We start from the raw sequence: 23,273 nt of genomic DNA, 5'->3' as shown, positions 1-23,273 counted from the left end.
CTGACATCACCTGCTCATAGGCCCCTGTATTGACATCCCTCTTTTTAAAATCTTTTATCCTTTTTATGATGAAAAAACAAAAGTTGGCCAGACATCCAAGAAAGCCCTTGCTGATATCTTCTTTATATAATGAGGCAGGCCGGGCGCGGTGGCTCAAGCCTGTAATCCCAGCACTTTGGGAGGCCGAGACGGGAGGATCACGAGGTCAGGAGACCGAGACCATCCTGGCTAACACGATGAAACCCGTCTCTACTAAAACATACAAAAAAATAGCCGGGCGAGGTCGCAGGCGCCTATAGTCCCAGCTACTCGGAGGCTGAGGCAGGAGAATGGCGTGAACCCGGGAGGCGGAGCTTGCAGTGAGCCAAGATCGCGCCACTGCACTCCAGCCTGGGAGACACAGAGAGACTCCGTCTCAAGATCGGCAAAATAAAAACATATTTATATATATATATATATATATAAAATGAGGCAATAGGAAAATCAAGTTGCACAAGTTTGCATTTATGGTGGTATCCTGAATCTTGGTTGAATCTTGCAGATCTACCTCTATGTAAAGTGTAACTTGTTGCTTCTATTAGTATGAGAGTTTGTTATAATCGGTTGCAAGAGCTTTTACATTACTCCAAACTATATCCTATATGCTGAAGGTGGATTGCTAGGTCAGCTTTGATTTTCACGCTCTGTTCCATTCTCAACACAAGAGGTGTGTCTTCCCAGAGCTAGCTCATGCCTCCACAGTTGCCTAAGCAGTCTATTAGCATAGGAATTAGACTCTCCTGCTTTCAATTAACTCTCCTGCTTAAAGACGCTCAGTGAATCTCATTGTCTTCACAATAAGGTCCAAATTATTTGACACAAAGCCCTCCATAATGTCTCTTTCCACGTTGTCACTTGTCGCCATTCCTTGACTCCCAGTATTGGACACGCTGTGCACATGCATTTGTTTCTTTGTAAATCCTGCACCCTCCGCCTGGCACTTCCCAAGGACCTCCTACAATCCTCTCCCTTTTCTCTGCCAACTCCCAAGATGGCTTCTCTAAGATTCAGCTAAGGAGTTGCCTTCTGGAGAAGTCTTCTCCTCTCTTAACCAAACTGTGCTCTCCTATTCTAGCACTGTGTTACTGTGTCTTAACTTGTGTGCCCTCCCTGCTAGTTGGTGGATTCCCGAGGACAGGGACCACTTCTTTGTATCTCTAGTGGAGGGGTCGCAAAGAGAAATTCCCACAGAGGCCAAACAGGTAAAGCAAATGAGGGATTTGAGCTGGATGGAGGGCAAGACCATGTCTAGGGTAAACGGGCCACCACTGCTCAGCGCTAGCTGACTGTTGCTATATGGGACCACAGACCAGGGTTGACAAACCTCCTGAGTTTTTTTGATTTTTGTTTTCTGAGACAGAGTCTTGCTCTGTCGCCCAGGCTGGAGTGCAATGGTGCGATCTCAGCTCACAGCAACTTCTGCCTCCCAGGTTCAAGCGATCCTCCTGCCTCAGCCTCCTGAGTAGTTGGGACTACAAGCATGCGCCACCATGCCCAGCTAACTTTTTTAGACTTTTAGTAGAGATAGGGTTTCGCCAAGTTGGCCAGGCTGGTCTTGAACTCCTGACCTCAGGTGATCAGTGCCCAGCCAAACTTCCTGAGTTTTAAAGACAAGTTACAAATTGTGCCTTCTGAGGTGAAACCTCCTAAAAATCTTAACAGAGTCCTCTTAAAAATGCTTTGTGGGCCAAATAAAACACCCCTGCCAGGACAGTAATGTGCCACCTCTACCATGCACTATGCCCAGAGCGTGGCAAAGCCTGAAACCAGGCTTGTTGGATGAGTCTCGCGCAGAGTCAGGCACAGTGTGGGACACTGTGTGCCGGATGCTCCATGAAGTGTTAGGCGTCTCAGGGTCCCAGGAAAACGTACTTTGTTTTATTCTTTTGTGTGAAGGTCCTCTGTGTGAAACTGCCAATTCTTACTTGGATAGCTTTGGCCTTACTTTATACCCTCCCCAAATGGTTCTATTAGCATCTGGCCAAAGGGCTTCAGATCAGGGCAGACTCTTCGCACTGTGCCTTGAAGTTTTCTATGGAAAGCTATGTGTACTTTTTTTAATTCTTGGAGCATAGTCAGGGTCTATATTAACTTGCTTCCTGAAGAATTCCACCAGAGGGTGGATAGCCTGGGAATGCATTATTTGACAATTTCAAAAGCAAAGGCGCTGCTCCCTGCAAAAGTCTCCTCTAGTGCAGAATGTTCTCTCTAAAGAAACAAGGCCGGGCATGGTGGCTCACACCTGTGATCCTAGCACTTTGGGATGCCAAGGCGGGTGGATTGCCTGAGCTCAGGAATTTGAGACCAGCCTGGGCAACATGGTGAAACCCCATCTCTACTAAAATTTTAAAAAATAAAAAAAAAATTAGCTGGGCATAATGGCATGCACCTGTAATCCCAGTTACTTGGGAGGCTGAGGCAGGAGAATTGCTTGAACCCGGAAGGCAGAGGTTGCAGTGAGCCGATACTGTGCCACTGCATTCCAGCCTGGGCAACACAGTAAGACTCTGTCTCAAAAAAAAAAAGAAAAGAAAAGAAACAAGATTATAGAATTTATCATCCAGATTTGGAAATGACTGTGTGTCATTTTATGCCCTTTCTCACTAATGCAACAGACACCCATAGTGAGAGCCAGTTAAAGAATGGTGCTGTCTCCCACGTCACTTTCAGCGTGGCATTTCCTTACACAGGCTGATGGAACTATTCCCAACTGACCCGTCAAACTGTTGCTATGTTTTTCTTTTTCTAAAGTAGGACGGGAACTTTTAGCGTAGGAAAGCCTTAGAAACACATCTGCTAAAGTAAGATAGACCCAGGTTTGAATCCTGCCCTGGACCCTTATTAGCTCTGCCTTTGGGGAGGTTACTTAACTTTTCTGACCCCTTTGTTTTCTCATTTGCAAAATGGGTCACTGGGGGGATTAAAGATGTATAATAAGCATTTGATAAATACTTTTTGAATTAATGAAAAGGGCTCAACATAGTGTTTGGCTCATGGTGTATTTCCAATAGGAGATATCTATTATCATTATTTTTATGTACCTAGGTATTGCTTATGGTATGATAATAATACTAGGTAACATTTACTGAGCATTTACTATTGCCATGCACTGTGCTAATGCATTACACACTTTATCCCATTGAATCCTTATAACAACCTTATGAGATAGGTACTATTACTATCCTGATTTTAATTGATGATGGAAAATAAAGCCCAGTTCAAGACTGCACAGCTGGTGTATGAAAAACAGTAGGTACTAGGATAATAAACAGAGTTGGAATCTCAGGGCTGCCTCTTAGTAGCTATTTGACTCCTGGCTACTTAACCTCTCTGTGCTTTAATTTCTTTATCCATAAAGTGGCTTAATAATGCCTGTCTCCACGAGTCATTGTGCAATCAAATGAGACAATCATGTGAAATACTTGGCCCATACTAGGGTCTCATTAAAATGTTTGCTCTTATTTCCACCCTTTCTTCCTGACCCGAACTCCCCAGGGCGGAATCTTGTTTGTGCAGGCAGACATACCACTCTCCACACAGCAGAGATTCTCAGATTTCCATGTACTTACGAGTCACTGAATAGTTTGTTAAAATGCAGCTTCCTGGGCTTAAGATTCTGGCTCAGTAGATTTGAAGTAGGGCCCAGGAATCCACATTTTAAACATATTCTCCCAGTTACTTCTGCCAACACAGGCAGACACCACACCCGGAGAAATAAGACTGAAGTAAAACAGCCTGTAATCCTGGCACTTTGGGAGGCCGAGGCAGGTGGATCACCTGAGGTCAGGAGTTTGAGACCAGCCTGGCCAACATGGTGAAACCCCATCTCTACTAAAAATACAAAAATTAGCTGGGCATGGTGGTGTGTGCCTGTAATCCCAGCTATTCGGGAGGCTGAAGCATGAGATTCACTTGAACCCAGGAGGCGGAAGCTGCAGTGAGCTGAGATCGCGCCACTTCACTCCAGCCTGGGTGACCATGGAGTGAAACCCTGTCTCAAAATAAATAAATAAAGTAAAATATCTCAGTCCAATTTCCTGGAATCTTGCTAACTCATTATAAACATATTTATAGTCATAAAATCTGAAAACTTCTCAGTGTTAGAAACTCACCTTTATAGCTTCAGCTTCAGCGTAAAGCTCAGAAAGTGTTTCAATGAATGTAGTGTTTCCAGAGATACTGACATGGTTTCTTTTTTTGCGGGGGGACGGAGTTACATTTTTGTTGCCCAGGCTGGAGTGCAGAGGCGCGATCTCAGCTCACTGCACCCTCTACCTCCCGGGTTCAAGCGATTTTCCTACCTCAGCCTCCCGAGGAGCTGGGATTACAGATGCCTGCCACCATACCTGGCTAATTTTTGTGTTTTTAGTAGAGACAGGGTTTCTCCATGTTGGTCAGGCTGGTCTCGAACTGCCGACCTCAGGTGATTCACCCGCCTCAGCCTCCCAAAGTGCTGGGATTGCAGGCGTGAGCCACAGCGCCCAGCCAACATGGTTTCTTTAATGCTATATTTCTCAGAGAGGACTGAATCTGGAATTGAACTCCAAATAACCAGACGACAACTGAGCGGCACATTACATTTGAGTCATCTCAGTCTCTTGGCTCTTGTGTGTTTTAAAAGTAGTATTTTAGATGTCTTGAATATCTGGCATTGGTAATGGTAAGTGGTAAAGCCAAAATTTTTGTAAGGTGGCAAACATGTAGATTCTATTTCAAGCGACAGCATTAGTTATAGGATTTGAAGATAGCATATAGGACATTTTGATTTTTTTGAGAAGAGAAAATTAAATGGTCAGCCGTGCATTATCTGCAGGTGAATTTGCGGTTGTTACAGAGTTAATCTGTTTGTTTGCAAATATTTGTTGAAGCTTAATTAGGTTCTTTGGGGATAGAAAGTTTGGCTGACCCTAGGATTTTTTTTAATTAGTTAAATTAGTTAAAACTTTGTTTTATTATCAGCTCAATTACAGGGAAGTTGTGATCTGGTATCCTTTTAAGTTCATACCTAAAAACAGGATGCTATGTATGCCTCTAATAAAGTGAGAAATAAGGGAAAATTAAATTTCTTCATAAACAGATTTTTCTTAGTGAGGCTTTACTAATTTAGAATTACTTGCCAGAACGTTAGAGAATCCCATTTAGATTGGAGGGGGATAAACATCCTAAGTTCAGATCCCATGGAGCCACATGCTAACATGGAAGAATGTAACACAGAGAGAGTTCTGTGGAGACACTGCCAAGACAGGAAGCTCATAGGAAGTCAGTGCCCTCTGACTACCCTCTTTTCTTTCTTTCTTTCTTTCTTTCTTTCTTTTTTTTTTTTTTTGAGACAGAATCTTGCTCTGTCTCTTAGTCTGGAGTGCTGTGGTACGATCTCTGCTCACTGCAACCTCTGCCTCCTGGGTTCAAGAGACTCTCCTGCCTCAGTCTCCCGAGTAGCTGGGATTACAGGTGCAGCCCAGCACGTCTGGCTAATTTTTCTATTTTTAGTAGAGACGGGGTTTCTCCATGTTGGCTAGGCTGGTTTTGAACTCCTGACCTCAGGTGATCCACCCACCTCGGCCTCCCAAAGTGCTGGGATTATAAGCGTGAGCCACCGCGCCTGGCCAAGGGCAGGTTTCTTACATGCATATTGCGTAGTGGTGAAGTCTGGCCTTTTGGTGTACCTGATACCCAAAGAGTGAACATCGTACCCAATAGCTACTTTTTTTTTAGAGAGAGTCTCGCTCTGTCCCCCAGGCTGGAGTGCAGTGGCATGATCTCGGCTCACTGCAAGCTCTGCCTCCCAGGTTCACACCATTCTCCTGCCTCAGCCTCCCAAGTAGCTAGGACTACAGGTGTCCGCCACCACGCCCGGCTAATTTTTTGTATTTTTAGTAGAGATGGTATTTTTAGTGTTAGCCAGGATGGTCTCGATCTCCTGACCTTGTGATCCGCCCACCTTGGCCTCCCAAAGTGCTGGGATTACAGGCGTGAACCACCTCACCCGGCCCCCAATAGCTACTTTTTTAACCCTTACCCTCATCCGATGTCTTCTATCCATGCTTATGTCTTCGTCATTTAATTGTTTCACAGGTTTATTTCAAAAACAAGCTGAAATTGGCACTAATTGGCCAGAGCCTCTTTGGACAAGAAGTCTATAGCCACCTCCGCAAAGAGGGCCACCGAGTAGTAGGGGTGTTCACAGTTCCAGACAAGGATGGAAAAGCTGACCCTCTGGGTGAGTGCATCTTGGGACGACTGGGTCAAGAATTCTCAGGTGCAGGTTGGCCATCAGCTGGTGTGGCAACTCTGTGTTCATCACAATACACGCTCCTTCTGTTTGTTGTTTCACCCTCACCAATGCTGGACTTCCATCTCATGGTCCAAGGTAGCTGCCTCAGCCCCTACTATCACATCTGCATTCCAGCAAGCAGGAAGGAAAAAGAGTGGGAATCAGGGGAAAGCGTTTTATTAAGGGCGTAATCCAGAGTTGTACATATTACTCCCACTTGTATCCCATTGGCCAGAACTTAGTCACAGGCCAAATCTATTTGCAAGAGTGGCTGAGAAATATAGATTTGATTTGGGGTGGCTATGCGTTCAGCTAAACTAGGGGAATCCACTGCTAAAGGATGAAGGGGGACAACTAGCAGTCTCAGCCATATATGTGGACTTCAGAAGCATTGCAAGCATATGACTTTTAGACCTCTTTTCAGAATGAATCCTGGGAAATGAACTCTTCCTTGGTGCCTGGTCCCAGGGTCAGGACCCCCTTTCCATTGGTCATGGCCATTGGGGCTCATGGCATAACTCAGAAAAACTACCAACCTCACTTATAGAGTAACTATATGAGGAAGTGGTACAGCATGTGGGTAGCAGCATATGTTCTGGAATCAAGGAATGAATTCTGATTCTGCCACTTACTAGCTGTATGACCTTGGGCAAGTTACTTAATCTTAGCCTCCGTTCAGCGGTAGCTACCTCATGTGGCTGCTATGAAGATTAAGTTAGATTAATGTACACAAAGTGCTCACAGTATGCCTGGTTCATAATAAGGAAGCACTAATGACAGTAACTGAGTATTCTTGTTAGAATAGTCAACGAGGACAGCCAAAAATAGCTCTGGGGCAGCCAAAAACTGAAACGAAGCCTAACACCTGGATGTCTCAGCCAGTCTCAGTGGAGTGCATTTTTTTTTTTTTTTGAGATAGAGTCTCACTCTGTTGCCCAGGCTGGAGTGCAGTGGCACGAACTCAGCTTACTGAAACCTCCACCTCCCGGGTTGAAGCGATTCTCCTGACTCAGCCTCCCGAGTAGCTGGGATTACAGGCACCCACCACCACACCTGGCTAATTTTTGTATTTTTAGTAGAGACGTGGTTTCGCCATGTTGGCCAGGCTGGTCTTGAACTCCTGACCTCAGGTGATCCACCTGCCTTGGCCTCCCAGAGTGCTGGGGATTACAAGTGTGAGGCACCACGCCTGGCCTGGAGTACATTTTTTACAATGAAGACTTCTAAGTTTCCTCCACCCCAGTTTTCTTTGCCATATGATCTTTCACAATTTCTCCCATGGTCACATATTTTTACCACCATTTATCCATTTTCCTGTCATCTGACATGTGAGTTCAGTTTTATGAACATTCACATTTTGTGAACATTATTGTGCTGGTCTCTCAGATTCTTTCAAACAGATTGACCAGGGGCTAACCGTGATGGCTGGGGTCCTTCAGGACTTCCTTAGGCTTCAGAATTTAGGTTTCATGGTGGAGGCATCATCTCATCCTGAGTCAATGAATTTTGTTGTTCAGATGTAGGAGAAAGGAAGGGACACAAAAATGCAGATAGAAAGCTTTAGTTAAGACTTCTGGAAATTGCCTAAAATTAACATATATGCTATTATATATTAAATATATATAGTATATAAAAATATATACTATTATTATATTATAAAAGTAATATATTATAAAACAGGTATGCTATTAATATATACCATAATTTCTATAATATATTAATATATACAATTATATATTAATAATAGTGTGTGTATATATATTTTTTATACACTTAAACAAATTTTTTTAGAGACAGGGTCTTACTTCGTTGCCCAGGCTGGAGTATAGTGGCGCGATAATGGCTTACTGCAATCTGGAACTCCTGGGCTCAAGTGATCCTCCTAAGTAGCTCAGACTATCGGTACGTGCCACCACATCCAGCTAATTTGAAAATAATGTTTTTTGTTTGGTGGAGATGGAGGTCTCATTATGTTGTCCAGGCTGGTCTCGAACTCCTGGGTTTAAGCAATCCTCCTGCCTTGGCCTCTCAAAGTGCTGGGATTACAGGTGTGAGCCACTGTGCCTAACCGATTTTTTAAAATATATACTACTTACATATAAAACTGTATACTTGGCCGGGCGCGGTGGCTCAAGCCTGTAATCCCAGCACTTTGGGAGGCCGAGACGGGCGGATCACGAGGTCAGGAGATCGAGACCATCCTGGCTAACACGGTGAAACCCCGTCTCTACTAAGAAATACAAAAAATAGCCGGGCGAGGTGGCGGGCGCCTGTAGTCCCAGCTACTCGGGAGGCTGAGGCAGGAGAATGGCGTAAACCCGGGAGGCGGAGCTTTCAGTGAGTTGAGATCCGGCCACTGCACCCCAGGCCGGGCGACAGAGCCAGACTCCGTCTCAAAAAAAAAAAAAAAAAAAAAATATATATATATATATATATATATAAATACTTAAGATATAAGACACATAGTAAAAACGACATTTCATTATGAAAAAAATAGGCTTGTGCTGTTTGCACTTTGGTGGGCCATTTCCTATGGCATTAGGATGGAGCCATTTGTTTGGGAGGGGACAGTGCTCTTCTCAGGAAGGAGATCCTGGTCTGTTCAGTGTGGCAAAGCCCTTAGCAGGAGCTGAGCATGTATTCTCCATTCTTGGCCTCTCAGCTTTGTTAACTTATTTGTTTGGTGAATTTGGGAGAAGGAAGTAGAAAAGTTCAGCTCAGCACTTGGCAGGGAGAACGTGTTCTGGTCTACAGTTTGTTCTGTATAGGGAGGGAAGAGATTCATGGCTTTCTAACTGTGCCAGAGGTGAGTGTGTCAAATTAGTGGGTGAAGCATTGGCACATGCCTCCAAATCTGATGCTATGTTCTTAAAAGGTTGTATCAGTAATAAAGGTACCATTTTTGATCTAAAAAAGAAAAAGCTTTCATTAAAATCTTAAAATATCATCTAGCCAAAATCTTTTCAGTTCTAATTTGTTATGCCTTAAGTATACAGATATGTATCACCTTAGTGTGATCCAATTACAACAGGTGAAATTCTAGTCACAATCTAAATTGTTCTTCACCATGTTTTATTTATAACTATTTCATGAAACTGCAAAATTACAATATGTGAATTCATAGTGATATAAAATTACTGCTAACTTCTAAAAAAAAAAAAATCTTTTTTATGCTCAGCTTTGGCTGCAGAGAAAGATGGGACTCCTGTGTTCAAGCTTCCTAAATGGAGAGTCAAGGGCAAGACCATCAAAGAGGTGGCAGAGGCCTACAGATCCGTGGGTGCAGACCTAAATGTGCTCCCTTTCTGCACTCAGTTCATCCCCATGGATATAATTGACAGTCCAAAGCATGGCTCTATCATTTATCACCCATCCATCCTGCCCAGGCACAGAGGAGCCTCTGCTATTAATTGGTGAGATTTTTTCTTCTTACTTTTTTGTTTTTGAGATGGGGTCTTGCTATTTTGCCCAGTCTGGGTTCAAACTCCTGGCCTCAAATGATTCTCCTGCCTCGGCCTCCCAAGTAGCTAACATTTCAGGAGTGTGCCAGAATACCCAGTGAGACTTTTTTAATTACAGAGAGGGTGAGTGTATTTCAATTGCCTACATTCTTTCTGTTTTTTACCTAGGTGATCAAGACAAGAAACTAGGCATGCCTGAACAATTGTGAGGTCCTGATCAGTTACTACTATTGCATGAACTCCCCTGAGATCTAGACATACAATGCGAACCAAGAATAGCCTGTGGAGTACTAGCTCCATTGACTGTTACTAGGTATTGAGCAAACAAAGGTTTTATGGTCAGTAAGTTTGGTTGATGCCAGATTTTTAATTGCAGGATTCATTTGAGCTATTAATACGGGCTTTAATGTCAGTATCATAATCCCCTAGAGGGAGTCTGAATACACAATGTTCCCAAACTTATTTGACCACAGAACTTTTTTTTGCATAGAGCTTCTCAAGTACATTTCAGGAAATGCTGAATTACTTGAAATAATCATCAAGTAATTACTTGAAATGATGAAATGATCACCTTCATTGTCCATCTTCCCCATTCAACTCTAAGCTTCTTGAGGAAAGGGACTTTGCACAACATTTGTATTGCTATTTTCCAGTGTCAGGAACAGTGGCTGATACACTGTAGGTACCTAATACCATAGGGACACAATGCTGTGGGTTGAGGTGGGCCTTCCTACCCTTTCTACTTTCTGTCCTTTACCTGCACATCTTCCTAATATTCCTCGGTGTCAAGTTGTTGGAATAAGCTGGAAGCCTACACTTGGTTTAAATGTGATGAAAAACATTAATTGTATTTAAACTTTGATTACATGGATTGACTTCTTTTTGGCTCTTATAAATAACACACTATTATTTAGTAGATATCTTCGCACTTAAACTTGTATTTTTTCTCAGTTTACACTGTTTCCACATGCAGAATCATTGGATCAAAGCATATCAGTATTTTCAAGGATCTTGATAACAATGCCAGTTAATTTCTTAGTATTTCTGAAGAGTTAGTGATTGATGGATTGATTTAGGTCTTGATTTGTACTCAAAAGTAAAAAATATTTAAATTATTACATGGCTGACCTATTATCATACTCTCTCTGTATTAGCTTGAATTCATAATCACTTCTGTCCTTCACATTCGCTTCACATTCTGTCCTTCACAGAGTATCCTATCTGTTCTTACTCTGCCTAATACAGGGTCAAGCACGATGTAGGAATTGGACCTAGTGGGCAAATTACTTGATCTTGAAGTAGAAAGCTGACCCCTGAGAGTCAATGAGTGGTAGTAACGATAGACTCTAATGCCTTTTTGAATTCACTGCAAGTCCTTACTATACATTAACAAGAAAGACTGAAGATATGAGGATGTATGATATAAAATAGCAGTACCATTAGACACTGCTTTTTATGAGCCCTGACATCTCCCAGTTCTACTGTTAATTTCTCATGCTAGCTTCATTCATTGTCTACCTTTCCATTATAACTCTTATACTTTAATATCACTAATTCATCACTTTATGATACAGTTAACCAACATTTTAAATTGAAATTCTTCTTTTCACAGGACTCTAATTATGGGAGATAAGAAAGCTGGGTTTTCTGTTTTCTGGGCTGATGATGGCTTGGATACAGGACCCATCCTCCTTCAGAGATCATGTGATGTTAAAGCCAATGATACAGTGGATGCACTTTATAATCGGTTTCTTTTTCCTGAAGGAATCAAGGCCATGGTTAGTATATTTTGCCACCCAGAATTTAGTAAACCTTTAAAGTTTTGAAAATATTTTTTCTTTTAGCAAGAAATTATCCATATGAATTTTCACCAAAAACTTAAAGTTTAAAAACAAAATTAGATTTTTTTTTTAACTAATGGGATGGTATATTTAGGATGGAAATCTGAACTTTTCAATTTCTTAGTCTGTGAAACTGACTTGTTTTTCTGAGAGCATTGATCCAATGGATGCAGTAGCATTTAAACTGCTCCATTCTTTTGCCAAATACTTGAATCTTCAACCCTGCCTATAATGATTAATTGTAAAGAAGTATATTGAATCTTAAGAAATATTGCTACGCAATTTGTTATGGAAATTTAAAAGTACTTTAAATTAGCCTCTGTAACAGGGTGAAATTTGGTGTTGCTGTATTTATTCAGAGGTGCTCTGGGGTTAAAAAAAAAAAAAAATCCCAAAACATGTATACCATCAAATAAAAATATTGAAATACTTGTAAAAATATTGAAAGCTTTAGCCGATAATTTTGATGTCATTTAATTTTTTTTCAGAGCTAGTATGAGAGAAGTAGCAAGATTATACACAGTAGTAGCCATTGATTCAGGAGACAGGAAAGCAGTGCTTTGCTTGTATCATTTAATGATTAAGAGAGTAGGGCTTTGATGTCAGAAAGACCTAAGCTCAAGTTTCCATTCTACCTCTTCTTTGTTGTATGACCACAGGCAAGTCACTTAGCCTCTGTAGCTTTGGTTTCTTCATCTATGCGGTGTGGATAATACCATCTGACTTGTAGGGCGGTTGTGAAAATTAAGTGACCCTATTTGTGTAAAGCATCTGGCCCACAGTAGCTGCTCACAAAATGATCATTACAATCAATGTAGCATTCTGTGTGTTCAGTGATATTTGCTGAAGCCCAGATTCTAGACCAAGTTATAGCCTAGATGGAGGTGGGTGGAAAGAGCTGTGAACTTGGCTCTGTTCCCCTGTGGCTATCAGACAGTTTCCCCAGGTGTAAAACAGTAATAACAATATCCACCCTGCAGGATTCGTGTTATGTTTTCAAGGGATATTTTACATAAAGTAGCTACCACAATGCTTGTCAGGATGGACCTGAAGAAATGGTAGTTATCATCATACTCTTGACTCTCTGAACAGATTTATAGGTAGTAATTCTGTTACGCAGAAACTTTAGTCAAATAGACTATGCCATTGTTGATCATTGGGCTGTAACACAGGTGACGTCTTTGGCCTTAGGTAGAAGCTGTTCAACTCATAGCCGATGGAAAAGCTCCTCGTATTCCCCAGCCAGAAGAAGGGGCAACATATGAAGGTATCCAGAAAAAGGAAAATGCTGAGGTATTTATATCAACTCAGTAACACATCTCAGAGTTCATGGCCCTCTACCTTTCAGTAGTTCCCCATGTACTATGATCTTGCCAAAAGATAAGCCAGCCTGCCCTAGCCCTACCTGTTAGAGTAGACAGGTGGCCAGACATATGCAGGAGAGGGGAGTCCCCTAAAGAAAATAAAGTCTGGGAAGACTCATGTCTGAGAGCGCACCCAAAATTTGCATATTAATAGTATCTCTAATGCTGGAGTTGGTGGGCACTTAGCCAAATGTGCATAGAAAGGAGAGGAGATACTATGCAAACGAACAAACAAGCAAGCAAATTAAAACCGCCCAGAAACGCCTCTTAAGTCTGCTCAATAATCCTTCACTCTGCAGTTAAAATGTCAAAATAGCGCCAGCTACATGCTAATGAAAAGGGCAAAGGGGATATTCCTTAAAAAAAAATGTCATGCTAGGTGCGCTGGGCGCAGTGGCTCATGCCTGTATTCCCAGCACTTTGGGAGGCTGAGGCAGGAGGATCACTCGAGGCCAGGTATTTGAGACCAGCCTGGCCAACACAGTGAGACCCCTGTCTCAAAAAACAAAAAATGAAAACCTGGAGCCATAAGTACAGCTTAGGGCAGAGAAAGAAATTCCAAAAAAAAAAAATACAGATGCAGTAGGTATAGATTTGGCCACTATACAACCTTCCTGTGGTGACGATAGTAAACAATACAGGCATTAGGTCATATTCATACCCAAAACCAACCCACACATACACACCAACTAATAATATGGGGGGTCCTGTAAACCTGAGACAAAATCTAGGTGCAGACAAAGCAGAGAGCTAAGATAGACACAAACAAATTAGACAAAAAATAAATAAATAAATAAATAAATAAAAGAGGCAGAGACTTACCAGAGGTGGGAACTTCAAAAAAAAGTTCAACCTAATAAAAACCCAACATAAAACTCTCCAGCAGCTACTGGCCTCCTCCCCTCAACAGCCCGCTCAACGTCATCTTTACAAAGCATACTGTCCCTTTAAATAACCCTCTGCTTTTTATTTTCCTTCAATAAAGTCTCTTTTTTACTAAATCAGCCACCTGACAAAATACTCCAAATAAAACTAAGAAGCAAAAATTCCTTTACTTCCCAATAACATACTCGTTTCTGCCTCTGATGACGAGAAGCGTTTTTATTCCTTTGAGGTTCACAGCCATAGGAGGCTCAGCCTGTGTTTTGTGCCTTCCTAGATTTCTTGGGACCAGTCTGCCGAAGTTTTACATAACTGGATTCGAGGTCATGATAAAGTCCCTGGAGCCTGGACAGAGATAAATGGACAGGTACGTTCTACGGACCACTCCCCCTGCTCCCCTCCCCGATTATTACCTTTGTAAGAGACAGTACAGATAAATCTGGGCTTCCCATGGTTCTTCCTTGGTCATGAGGCGGATCTGTGATTCACTCTCCCCTTTACTCAGCATGTATTGAGCATTTATTGTGCAGCAGACGCTAAATCCAGTCCCTGATCTCCAGGAGCCTGCAGTTTTATGGGGAGTGCAGAGAAGTGAATAAACACTCTCAGTGCAGTACGATAAATGCTATCATGGAGGCTGAGACTCAGGTATATTAGGAAAGGCTTCCTAGAAAAGCTCACTGCTTTGCTCGAACCTTGAGAAGAGTTAACAAGGTTGAGAGCAAGACAAGTAGGCGAAGCCCCAGAGATAAGAGACTCCAGCACCTGGTCAAGGACTTGCAAAAGGAGTTCAGTGAAGCCGGGGTCTGGACTGTGAGGACAGGCATGGGGAGAGCTGAGGCAGGAGAGGCGGGCAGGGGCCTGAAGGGTCTTCTATCCATGGGTAATTGACTCAGCCCAGGCTCTCAGGTTTCACCTCTTTCAGGAGGTTTCCTGATCTCACATGCCCAGCCTGGCAGGGTTTGATGGCTCACCTCTGGGTTCCAGCAACACTCTGCCTACCTCTGGTATGGCACATCATATATTGTGAGGGTCTCTTTATTCCCCCCAATACTAGCCTGTGAACTCCTTAGGGACAAGCACTTCATGTAATTGTCTTGATAATCTGAGCAGTTAAGCAGGAGTCTGGGTACATACTAAGTGCCAATAAAAATCCATGGGCTCGATGGGTGACCAAGGGAGGGAGTTTAGTGTAATGGTTAAGAGTGCAGGATCTGAAGCCAGAATGCTTCTGTGAAAATTTACTGTGTAACCTCGGGCAGGTTTCTTAACCATTGGGTGCCTTGGTTTCCTCATTGTAAAATGGAACTAATAATACTGCCTTCCTTAGGTTACGGGTAATTGTGAAGATTAAATGAGTTGGCCAGCCACGGTGGCTCACACCTGTAATCCCAGCACTTTGGGAGGTCAGGGTGGAGGATTACCCGAGGTCAGGAGTTCGAGATCAGCCTGGCCAACATGACAAAACCCTGTCTCTACTAAAAAAAAAAAAAAAAAAAAAAAAAAAAGCTGGGTGTGGTGGCCTGTGCCTGTAATCCCAGCTACTTGAGAGGCTAAGGCAGGAAAACCACTGATTCCGGGGGGGAGAGGTTGGCGTTGAGATGGCACCCTTGCACTCCACCTGGGTGAAAAGGGGGACCCTCTGTCTCAAAAGAAAAAAAAAAGAATTAATACATGTTAACTAATTTAAGTACTTAGCCCTGGGCCTAGAGTATGTATTCAACAAACCATTACAGCATAATCATAATAGGCTCCATATATATATAGCTGATCATCCTAGAATTGCAATAAAAAGTCAGCGTCAGTGTCTCTTGGTTACTGTCTGGATCCAGTCCTTTTTCCATGAACGGACTCACAAAGCACCCTGTGCTTCTCATCACTTATCACCCTGCACTGTAATAGTCTGGTTACCACTGTGCATTGCCCATCACTGATGCCCACTCCCAGCACCTCCCATCCCACCCAAACCCTACCTTCAGGCTGTAAACGCTGAGAGCTTTTGATCTCATTCACCTTTGTATCAATGCGAATATGTGATAAATGCATATTCATGTCACCTGGATGTGGGGCATTTTGGACTCTCCAGTGACATATTCACAGACTCTTTCTTGCCTTGTGTCATTTCCATGGATGTTTGGGACAGTTTCTCCCATTGTGGTGTCTCAATTTTATTACAGGTGATAATATGAACTTCAGCATTTTTGCAGAGAATGATGCTTATACATACCGCTATGAACAGCTTTTCTCCTGATTTTACAATCTGTGTTTGATCTCTTTACTAGATGGTCACTTTCTATGGCTCGACATTACTCAATAGCTCTGTGCCTCCTGGAGAACCACTGGAAATTAAAGGTGCCAAGAAGCCTGGTCTCGTTACCAAAAATGGACTTGTTCTTTTTGGTAACGATGGAAAAGCAGTGAGTGTTCAATATGGCTGCCTATGAAATAACCTTTTGATTTTATTCTATAACCCAAGCTATTAAGGGAATAGCTATCACAAGTTAATCTGGATTTGTACTGGGATATGGGCAGGCTAGGACATCTGTGCCTCCATTGCTGGCTGGGGGAGGAGCTGGCTCTGAGTGCCCTGATGGAGATGAGGTGTCTCAAGAGAGGCCCCCCAGATCTGCATAGGCTGCCTTGTGTAAAGTGGAGAGAGGAATTCAGTGGGGAGGTAAGGATGTGAATCACTGCTTTCCACTTTCTGGTCTTGGGCAGGATGATTCTTCCCTTTGAGTCTGTTTTGCCGTCTATATGACAGAGAGGAGAATCTCGTCTGTCTGCCTTCCCAGTGCCAGATTCTGGGAGGATCAAGAGAAATGGATGTGGCCCTCCTCAGATGCCCCTTGCCACTGATCCACCAGGCAGGTGCCACCTACACTGCCTATGCTCAGGAGGGTTGGCCTTGGGCCTCAGAGTGCCCTTGCGAAGCTTCCCAGTGAAGCGTTCAAAGGGAATTTGTACCTTACAGATATTTTCCAGTTGCTGCAGGATAAATCAGTTAAGACTGTAGGCTTAAGAGTCCCGCTAGTTCCGGGTTCTACTCCCAGCTCTGTTACTTACTATCTGTGTGGCACTGAGCAAATTACTGAACCTCATTGAGCCTCCCTTTCTGCATCAGTAAAATGGGAATAATAATGGCATCCACTTCCACTGGCATTTATGAAATTAGGTAAGATCCTTCAGCACATGCATGCATTCTTTTTTTAGTATATGTGCTGCCAAAGCAAGCACTTATCCATGCATTCTTGAGCGTGGTGCAGAGTGAGTGCTCAGAGGCAGCAGCTGCAGAGTTGCAGCAGCACTAGTGGTGTCTGTTATTTTCACAATAGATTTTAGTTCAAATACCTACATCCCAGTGTCAAATTTACCAGGACTTATTTGCCATTTTGAGATGTACCTATCCCTAGACCTCACTTTTTCCTTTCTGCTGCCATTATTCAACTGCCATTTCAGCCCTTTTACACATAATGGTGAATGCTTTTAATCCATATTTTTATATTTTTCCAAATAAACTTGCCCTTATATGCATATAATCTATAGGACTCCTGCCAGCCTCACTTTTGTATTGTCTCAATCCTCGATTTTTATGCTTGTTTTATTGCTATTTTGTAGCTGATGGTGAGAAATCTGCAGTTTGAAGATGGAAAAATGATCCTTGCCTCTCAGTACTTTTCAGCGGGTGAGACGTCAGTGGTAGAACTGACAGCCGAAGAGGTGAAAGTGGCAGAGACCATCAAGGTGAACACATGATGACTTTAATTTTACTGTTACCTTGGAAAACTGAAGCATGTTTGTAACTGGTACCATCAGTCCTCAAAGTAGTGGGATCAGAACTTTATTTCCTCTTTTTTATGTATTAGCTGCAAGAGGAAATCAACCTCCAAATTCATATGCTCAAACACAGTATATACAAACTGATTTTTCACATAAGACATCCAAGGCAGTTCCAGGTTGGCACGGGGGTTAGGGGTGAAGTCATTCAGGAACCCAGTTTCTGTTATTTTCAAGGTCTCCCTGGGGGGTGTCACCATTCCAGACAGCCAGAAGGGCAAAGGAGCATGTAGAATGGTGTGGAGGATGTTTACATGGGCTAGGACTGGGGTGGTGCAGGTCACTTCCACTCCTGTTCATTGGCTGCATCTAACCTGGAGAGGTGCTGAGAAATGTGGTCCAGCTGTGTGTACAAGATGAAGAGGGAATTGGTTTGGTGAAGAGCTAGCCCAGTCTCTGCCACATTGTTCTACATGGCACTTCCCTCGTAAGAGTTTCCTTTTTGTGTAGGTCATCTGGGCTGGAATTTTAAGCAATGTCCCCATTATTGAAGACTCAACAGACTTCTTTAAATCTGGAGCAAGCTCAATGGATGTTGCCAGGTAAAACCATGACCTTATTGACTCACTAGGGATTCCCTCACTAGAGATTTTGACTTTGGCTTTGACAGTGAAATCCACACACATCCTTTGTTCTGGATGTGATTACCCTATCATACCTATCTATGACACATCTTTTTTTTTTTTTGAGATGGAGTTTGGCTCTTGTTGCCCAGGCTGGAGTGCAATGGTGCAATCTCAGCTCACCACAACCTCCGCCTCTCGGGTTCAAGCGATTCTCCTGCCTCAGCCTCCCGAGTAGCTGGGATTAAAGGCATGTACCACCACGCCCGGCTAATTTTGTATTTTTAGTAGAGATGGGGTTTCTCCATGTTGATTAGACTGGTCTCGAACTCCTGGCCTCAGGTGATACGCTTGCCTCAAGCCTCCCAAAGTGCTGGGATTATAGGTGTGAGCCACCGTGCCCGGCCAACACATCTTTATTCTTTATCTTTTTTGCTGTTGTTTCCATGGTCAAGCAGATACATCTATCTATTTATTTATCTTTGTTGCTAACCAGAAGTTGTTTTCATATCTTCCGTATACCTAAAAAAGCAACCCTTAGAATTCTTTGCATCTTTTAAAAATTTGTTCTTCCAGTTTCTTAGCTAATTTTCCTCCAATATGACATCAGAATTGAGAAGCTCTGGGTGAGAATGCTAACAGGGAATTTCCTATGCAGCCTGATCCAGAATATTATCTGAATAATATGTGATACCTGATATTAATAATATTACCAGAAAAATATCTGATACCTGATATTATGCTTTCCCCCAAATCTTTTTTCTCCTACCCCCACCCCCCCGCAAATTACCCAGTAAGATAGATCTAGAATGAGGGTTATCAGGCTACTTGCAAGGACAATTGTAATCACCCAATAGTCAGAATTTCTCCACAGAGGTTTAGAGCAAGTTGAAAGGGCTGGAGTCCCAGAAAGCCTCTATCACAAGGAAACAGGACCAGGATCCTACTGGTGCAGCATCTTGCAGAGGTGTTTTTCTTGGAGTAACGTGGATAACAAGACAGCTGGGAGCTCACCAGGGACTGTTCAGTCCCTTAATGGTGGGTACAGAGAATAGAAGCTAAGAGGATTTGATTCCAGGCCACATTGTGGCCATTCACTAATTAAACAAGGCAAAAATATTCCTCCTCTTGACAAAATCCTTCATATTGACAAAGCAATGTTCCTGATGAATATTCTATCTATTCACTCATTTACTTAACAACACTGATTGAACACTTACTATGTGTCAGGAACAGTTTTAGCACTGGAGATACAGTGTAAACTAGACAAGGTCCCTTTATTCATGGAGGTTTTATTCCAGAAATCAAAAACAATCATTTCAAGAGCACGTAGTGTTTTCAAAAGTCAAGAGTTTCGGCTCCTCAAATTATAGATTTCTCAGCTGTGATTCATGAGTTCCCAGAAACTTCTAATTAGCTTAACTAAAGATTTCAATACTATATTATGATGATTATTATTACAGATAGGGCCTCACTCTGCCACCTAGGCTGGAGTGCAGTGGTGTGATCACAGCTCACTTGCACTAGCAGCCTTGCACTCCTGGGGTGGCCATCCTTTCATCTCAGCCTCCCTAGTAGTTGGGATTACAGGCATGAGCCATCACACCTGGCCTCAGTACTGTATTATTACTATTATTTTGAGACAGAGTCTTGCTCTGTCGCCAGGCTGGAGTGCAGTGGTACAATCTTGGCTTACTGCAACCTCCGTCTCCCAGGTTCAAGCAATTCTCCTGCTTCAGTCTCCAAAGTAGCTGAGATTACAAGTAAACGCCACCGCGCCCAGCTAATTTTTGTATTTTTAGTAGAGATGGGGTTTCCCCACATTGGCCAGGATGATCTCTATCTCCTGACCTCGTGATCTGCCTGCCTAGGCCTCCCAAAGTGCTGGGATTACAGGCGTGAGCCACCGCACCTGGCCAGTACTGTATTATTAATACTTTTTTTTTTGCTAGCAAGATACTCCTGCAGGAATTACTCATTTTCTGTTTGTGTCTGACTTACCATAATCATCTAATATTATTATCTTGATTACGAAGGTATCATCTCTTTTAGAGAATAAATGATTGAACCACAACCATGGTGGACTTTCTACACAGTACCTCATACACCACTGCTATTCAAGAAATGTCAGATAACCGCTGTAATTTGACAAACTAACAGTGGAAATCAAAGGATTGGAAAGGACTTCAAAAATTGTATTGACCTACTGCATATGGTTCTAGCTAGTACCTGTGTTAACTACATAATACAAACAAATGTCCATCTTATACTTGTAAATTAGAGAAAATATTCTACAATATGACATTCATCTCTCACAATCTTTACAGTTAAGAAAGTATCTTTCTTTCTTATTCTTTGAGTATATATGAAAGCAAAGGAGTTGACTTTATATGCTCCCTGCTATCTTGCTTATAAGTAATTAAAATATTTTTGCCTTGATTTCTTTTATTTTTAGTCATGGATAAAGTTAAAAAAAAACTGCCACTGTCCTTCAAGATATATTTTTAATTTCTTGCCCCTAGTCTTATCAATTTCTCTGATGAGTATCACAGATCTCATAGGATATAAATAGGCATGCGATGTAAGTCTTACCTCAAAACAACTTGACAAATGCGAATAACAGTCTTCCTAACCCCTTTTAAAAATCTAAGTAACACGAAGCTGGTTCTTACTTTAAGGCTGGTTGAAGAGATCAGACAGAAATGTGGTGGGCTTCAGCTGCAGAATGAAGATGTCTATATGGCCACCAAGTTTGAAGACTTTATCCAAAAGGTCGTGAGGAAACTGAGAGGAAAAGATCAAGAGGCGGAGCTGGTTGTAGATTATGTAAGCTTTCCTCGATGTTACAACCCTAAATCAGTGAGATCCATACACTATAAAAGACTGCTGTGCCTGTTGCCCATTTGTTTTTATATTTATGACCTTTAAAAAACAATAGCTTTACTGAGATTTAATTCAGATGCCATAAAATTCCCTTTTAAAATGTGCATTTTGGGTGCTTTTTAATATATTCACAGGGTTGTGCAACTATTATGTCATCCAATTTTGGAACATTTTCATCATCCCAAAAAGAAGCCGTGTACCCATTGGCAGTCATTCTTTACTCTTCCAGGACTACCTCGTACAAAAAAAGTTCCAAAATTGGATAGCATGATGGTTCCTAGAAAATGCGAATCTCTTTTCTGTCTCTCTGGATTTGCCTCTTTTAGAGATTTCGTATAAATAGAATCATATAACATGTGGCTTTTTGTTTTTGGCTTCTTTCTCTTAGCATAATGTGTTCAAGGTTCATCCATGTTGTATCATCATTTCATTCCTTTTTCTGGCCAAGTAATATTCTATTGTATAAATATACCACAGTTTGTTTACCCATTCATCAGTTGAAGTACATTTGGGTTGTTTCTACTTTTTGGCTATTATGAATAATGCTATGAAAAACTCATACAAGTTTTTGCATGAACATATGTTTTCAAGTCTCTTGGGTATGTACCTAAGCGTGGAATTGATGAGTCATATGGTAACTCTATGTTTAACTTTTTTGAGTAACTGCCAAACTGTTCTCTGAAGTGGCTACACCATTATATAATGCCACCAATGTATGAGGGTTTCAACTTCTCCATATCCTCGCCAATATTTGCTCTCGTCTTTTCTCTTTTAGCTGTCCTAGTGGGTGTAAAGCGGGGTCTCACTGTGGTTTTGATTTGTATTCCCTAGTAACTACTGATGTTGAGCATCTTGTCATATACTTGTTGGCCATTTGAATTTCTTCTTTGCAGAAATGTCTTTTCTTTCAGATCCTTTGCTCATTTTAAAACTGGCTTGTCTTTTTATTGCTGAGTCTTTAGAGTTCTTTGTCTATTTTAGATACAAGATCCTTATCAGATATAAGATTTGCAAATGTTTTCTCTCATTCTGTAGATTTGCTGAAAACTTTGAGTGTCCTTTGACATACAACAGGTTTTAATTTAAATGATGTCTAGTTTATCTACGTTCCTTTAACCACTTATGCTTTCTATATGTCTTGTCTGACACCTTTTATTCCTCTACTTCTCCTTCACTGCTTTCTTTTTGTTAAATATGTCTAGTATGCCTTTTTAATCCATTATTTTGTTGTTGTTGTTGTTGTTTTTGAGATGGAGTCTTGCTCTGTCACCCAGGTTAGAGTGCAGTGGTGCGATCTCGGCTCACTGCCAGCTCCACCTCCTGGGTTCACGCCATTCTCCTGCCTCAGCCTCCCGAGTAGCTGGGACTACAGGCACCTGCCACCACGCCTGGCTAATTTTTTGTATTTTCAGTAGAGACGGGGTTTCACCGTGTTAGCCAGGATGGTCTCGATCTCTTGACCTTGTGATCCGCATGCCTCGGCCTCCCAAAGTGCTGGGATTACAGGCGTGATCCACCGTGCCCTGCCTTAATCCCTTATTTTTAATTTTACTATATTTTAAGCTATTTTCTTAGTGGTTGCCTTGAGGATTATAATTAACATTTTTGCTTAAAATGGTCTAGTTCAGATGAATAACAACTTAATATCAATAGCATAGGAAAGCTTTGCTGTAACATTGTTGTGTACTTCCCTAATTTGTGCCATTATTGTCATACGAATTACATCTTTATATATCATGAGCCCACCAACACAATTTTATAATTACTGCTTTATGAGGTTGTATTTTTAATGATAGAGTTAAAAATATATTTATACCAATGTTGATATTTACCTATGTAGTTACCTTTACCAGTACTCTTTATTTCTTCATGTGTATTCAAGTTAATTGTCCAGTGTCCTTTCATTTCAACTTGAAGGAGTCTTCTCAGTACTTTTTGTAGGCCAGGTATCCTAGCAATCAATTTTCTGTTTTTGTTCATTTGGGAATGTTTTAATTTCTCCTTCATTTCTGAAGGATATTTTTATTGGGTATAGAATTTTTGGATGGTATTTTTCTTTTATCATTTTAAATATTTCGTCATATTGAACCATATTCTGGCCTTCATGGTTTCTGATAAGTCAACTGTTAATT

At 41.8% G+C, this 23,273-nt stretch overlaps 1 protein-coding gene across 2 annotated transcripts in view; it reads left to right on the top strand.

Moving 5' to 3' along the window:
• ALDH1L2 (aldehyde dehydrogenase 1 family member L2) overlaps positions 1–23,273 on the top strand; it is a 65,086-nt gene that overhangs the window by 5,416 nt on the left and 36,397 nt on the right. For both annotated transcript variants that reach the window (XM_003907077.4, XM_017946160.2), the window contains exons 2-10: positions 6,115–6,259; positions 9,492–9,726; positions 11,387–11,552; positions 12,807–12,908; positions 14,139–14,228; positions 16,144–16,278; positions 17,477–17,602; positions 18,146–18,237; positions 20,937–21,084. In XM_003907077.4, coding sequence (XP_003907126.2) covers positions 6,115–6,259; positions 9,492–9,726; positions 11,387–11,552; positions 12,807–12,908; positions 14,139–14,228; positions 16,144–16,278; positions 17,477–17,602; positions 18,146–18,237; positions 20,937–21,084 — 1,239 coding nt within the window. The remainder of the gene's footprint in view (positions 1–6,114; positions 6,260–9,491; positions 9,727–11,386; positions 11,553–12,806; positions 12,909–14,138; positions 14,229–16,143; positions 16,279–17,476; positions 17,603–18,145; positions 18,238–20,936; positions 21,085–23,273) is intronic.

The sequence above is a fragment of the Papio anubis genome, chromosome 9 (genome assembly GCF_008728515.1).
Source record: "Papio anubis isolate 15944 chromosome 9, Panubis1.0, whole genome shotgun sequence".
Classification (NCBI taxonomy): Eukaryota; Metazoa; Chordata; class Mammalia; order Primates; family Cercopithecidae; genus Papio; species Papio anubis.
Note: the sequence above shows the minus strand (reverse complement) of the source record. Positions and strands in the feature narration are given on the sequence as shown.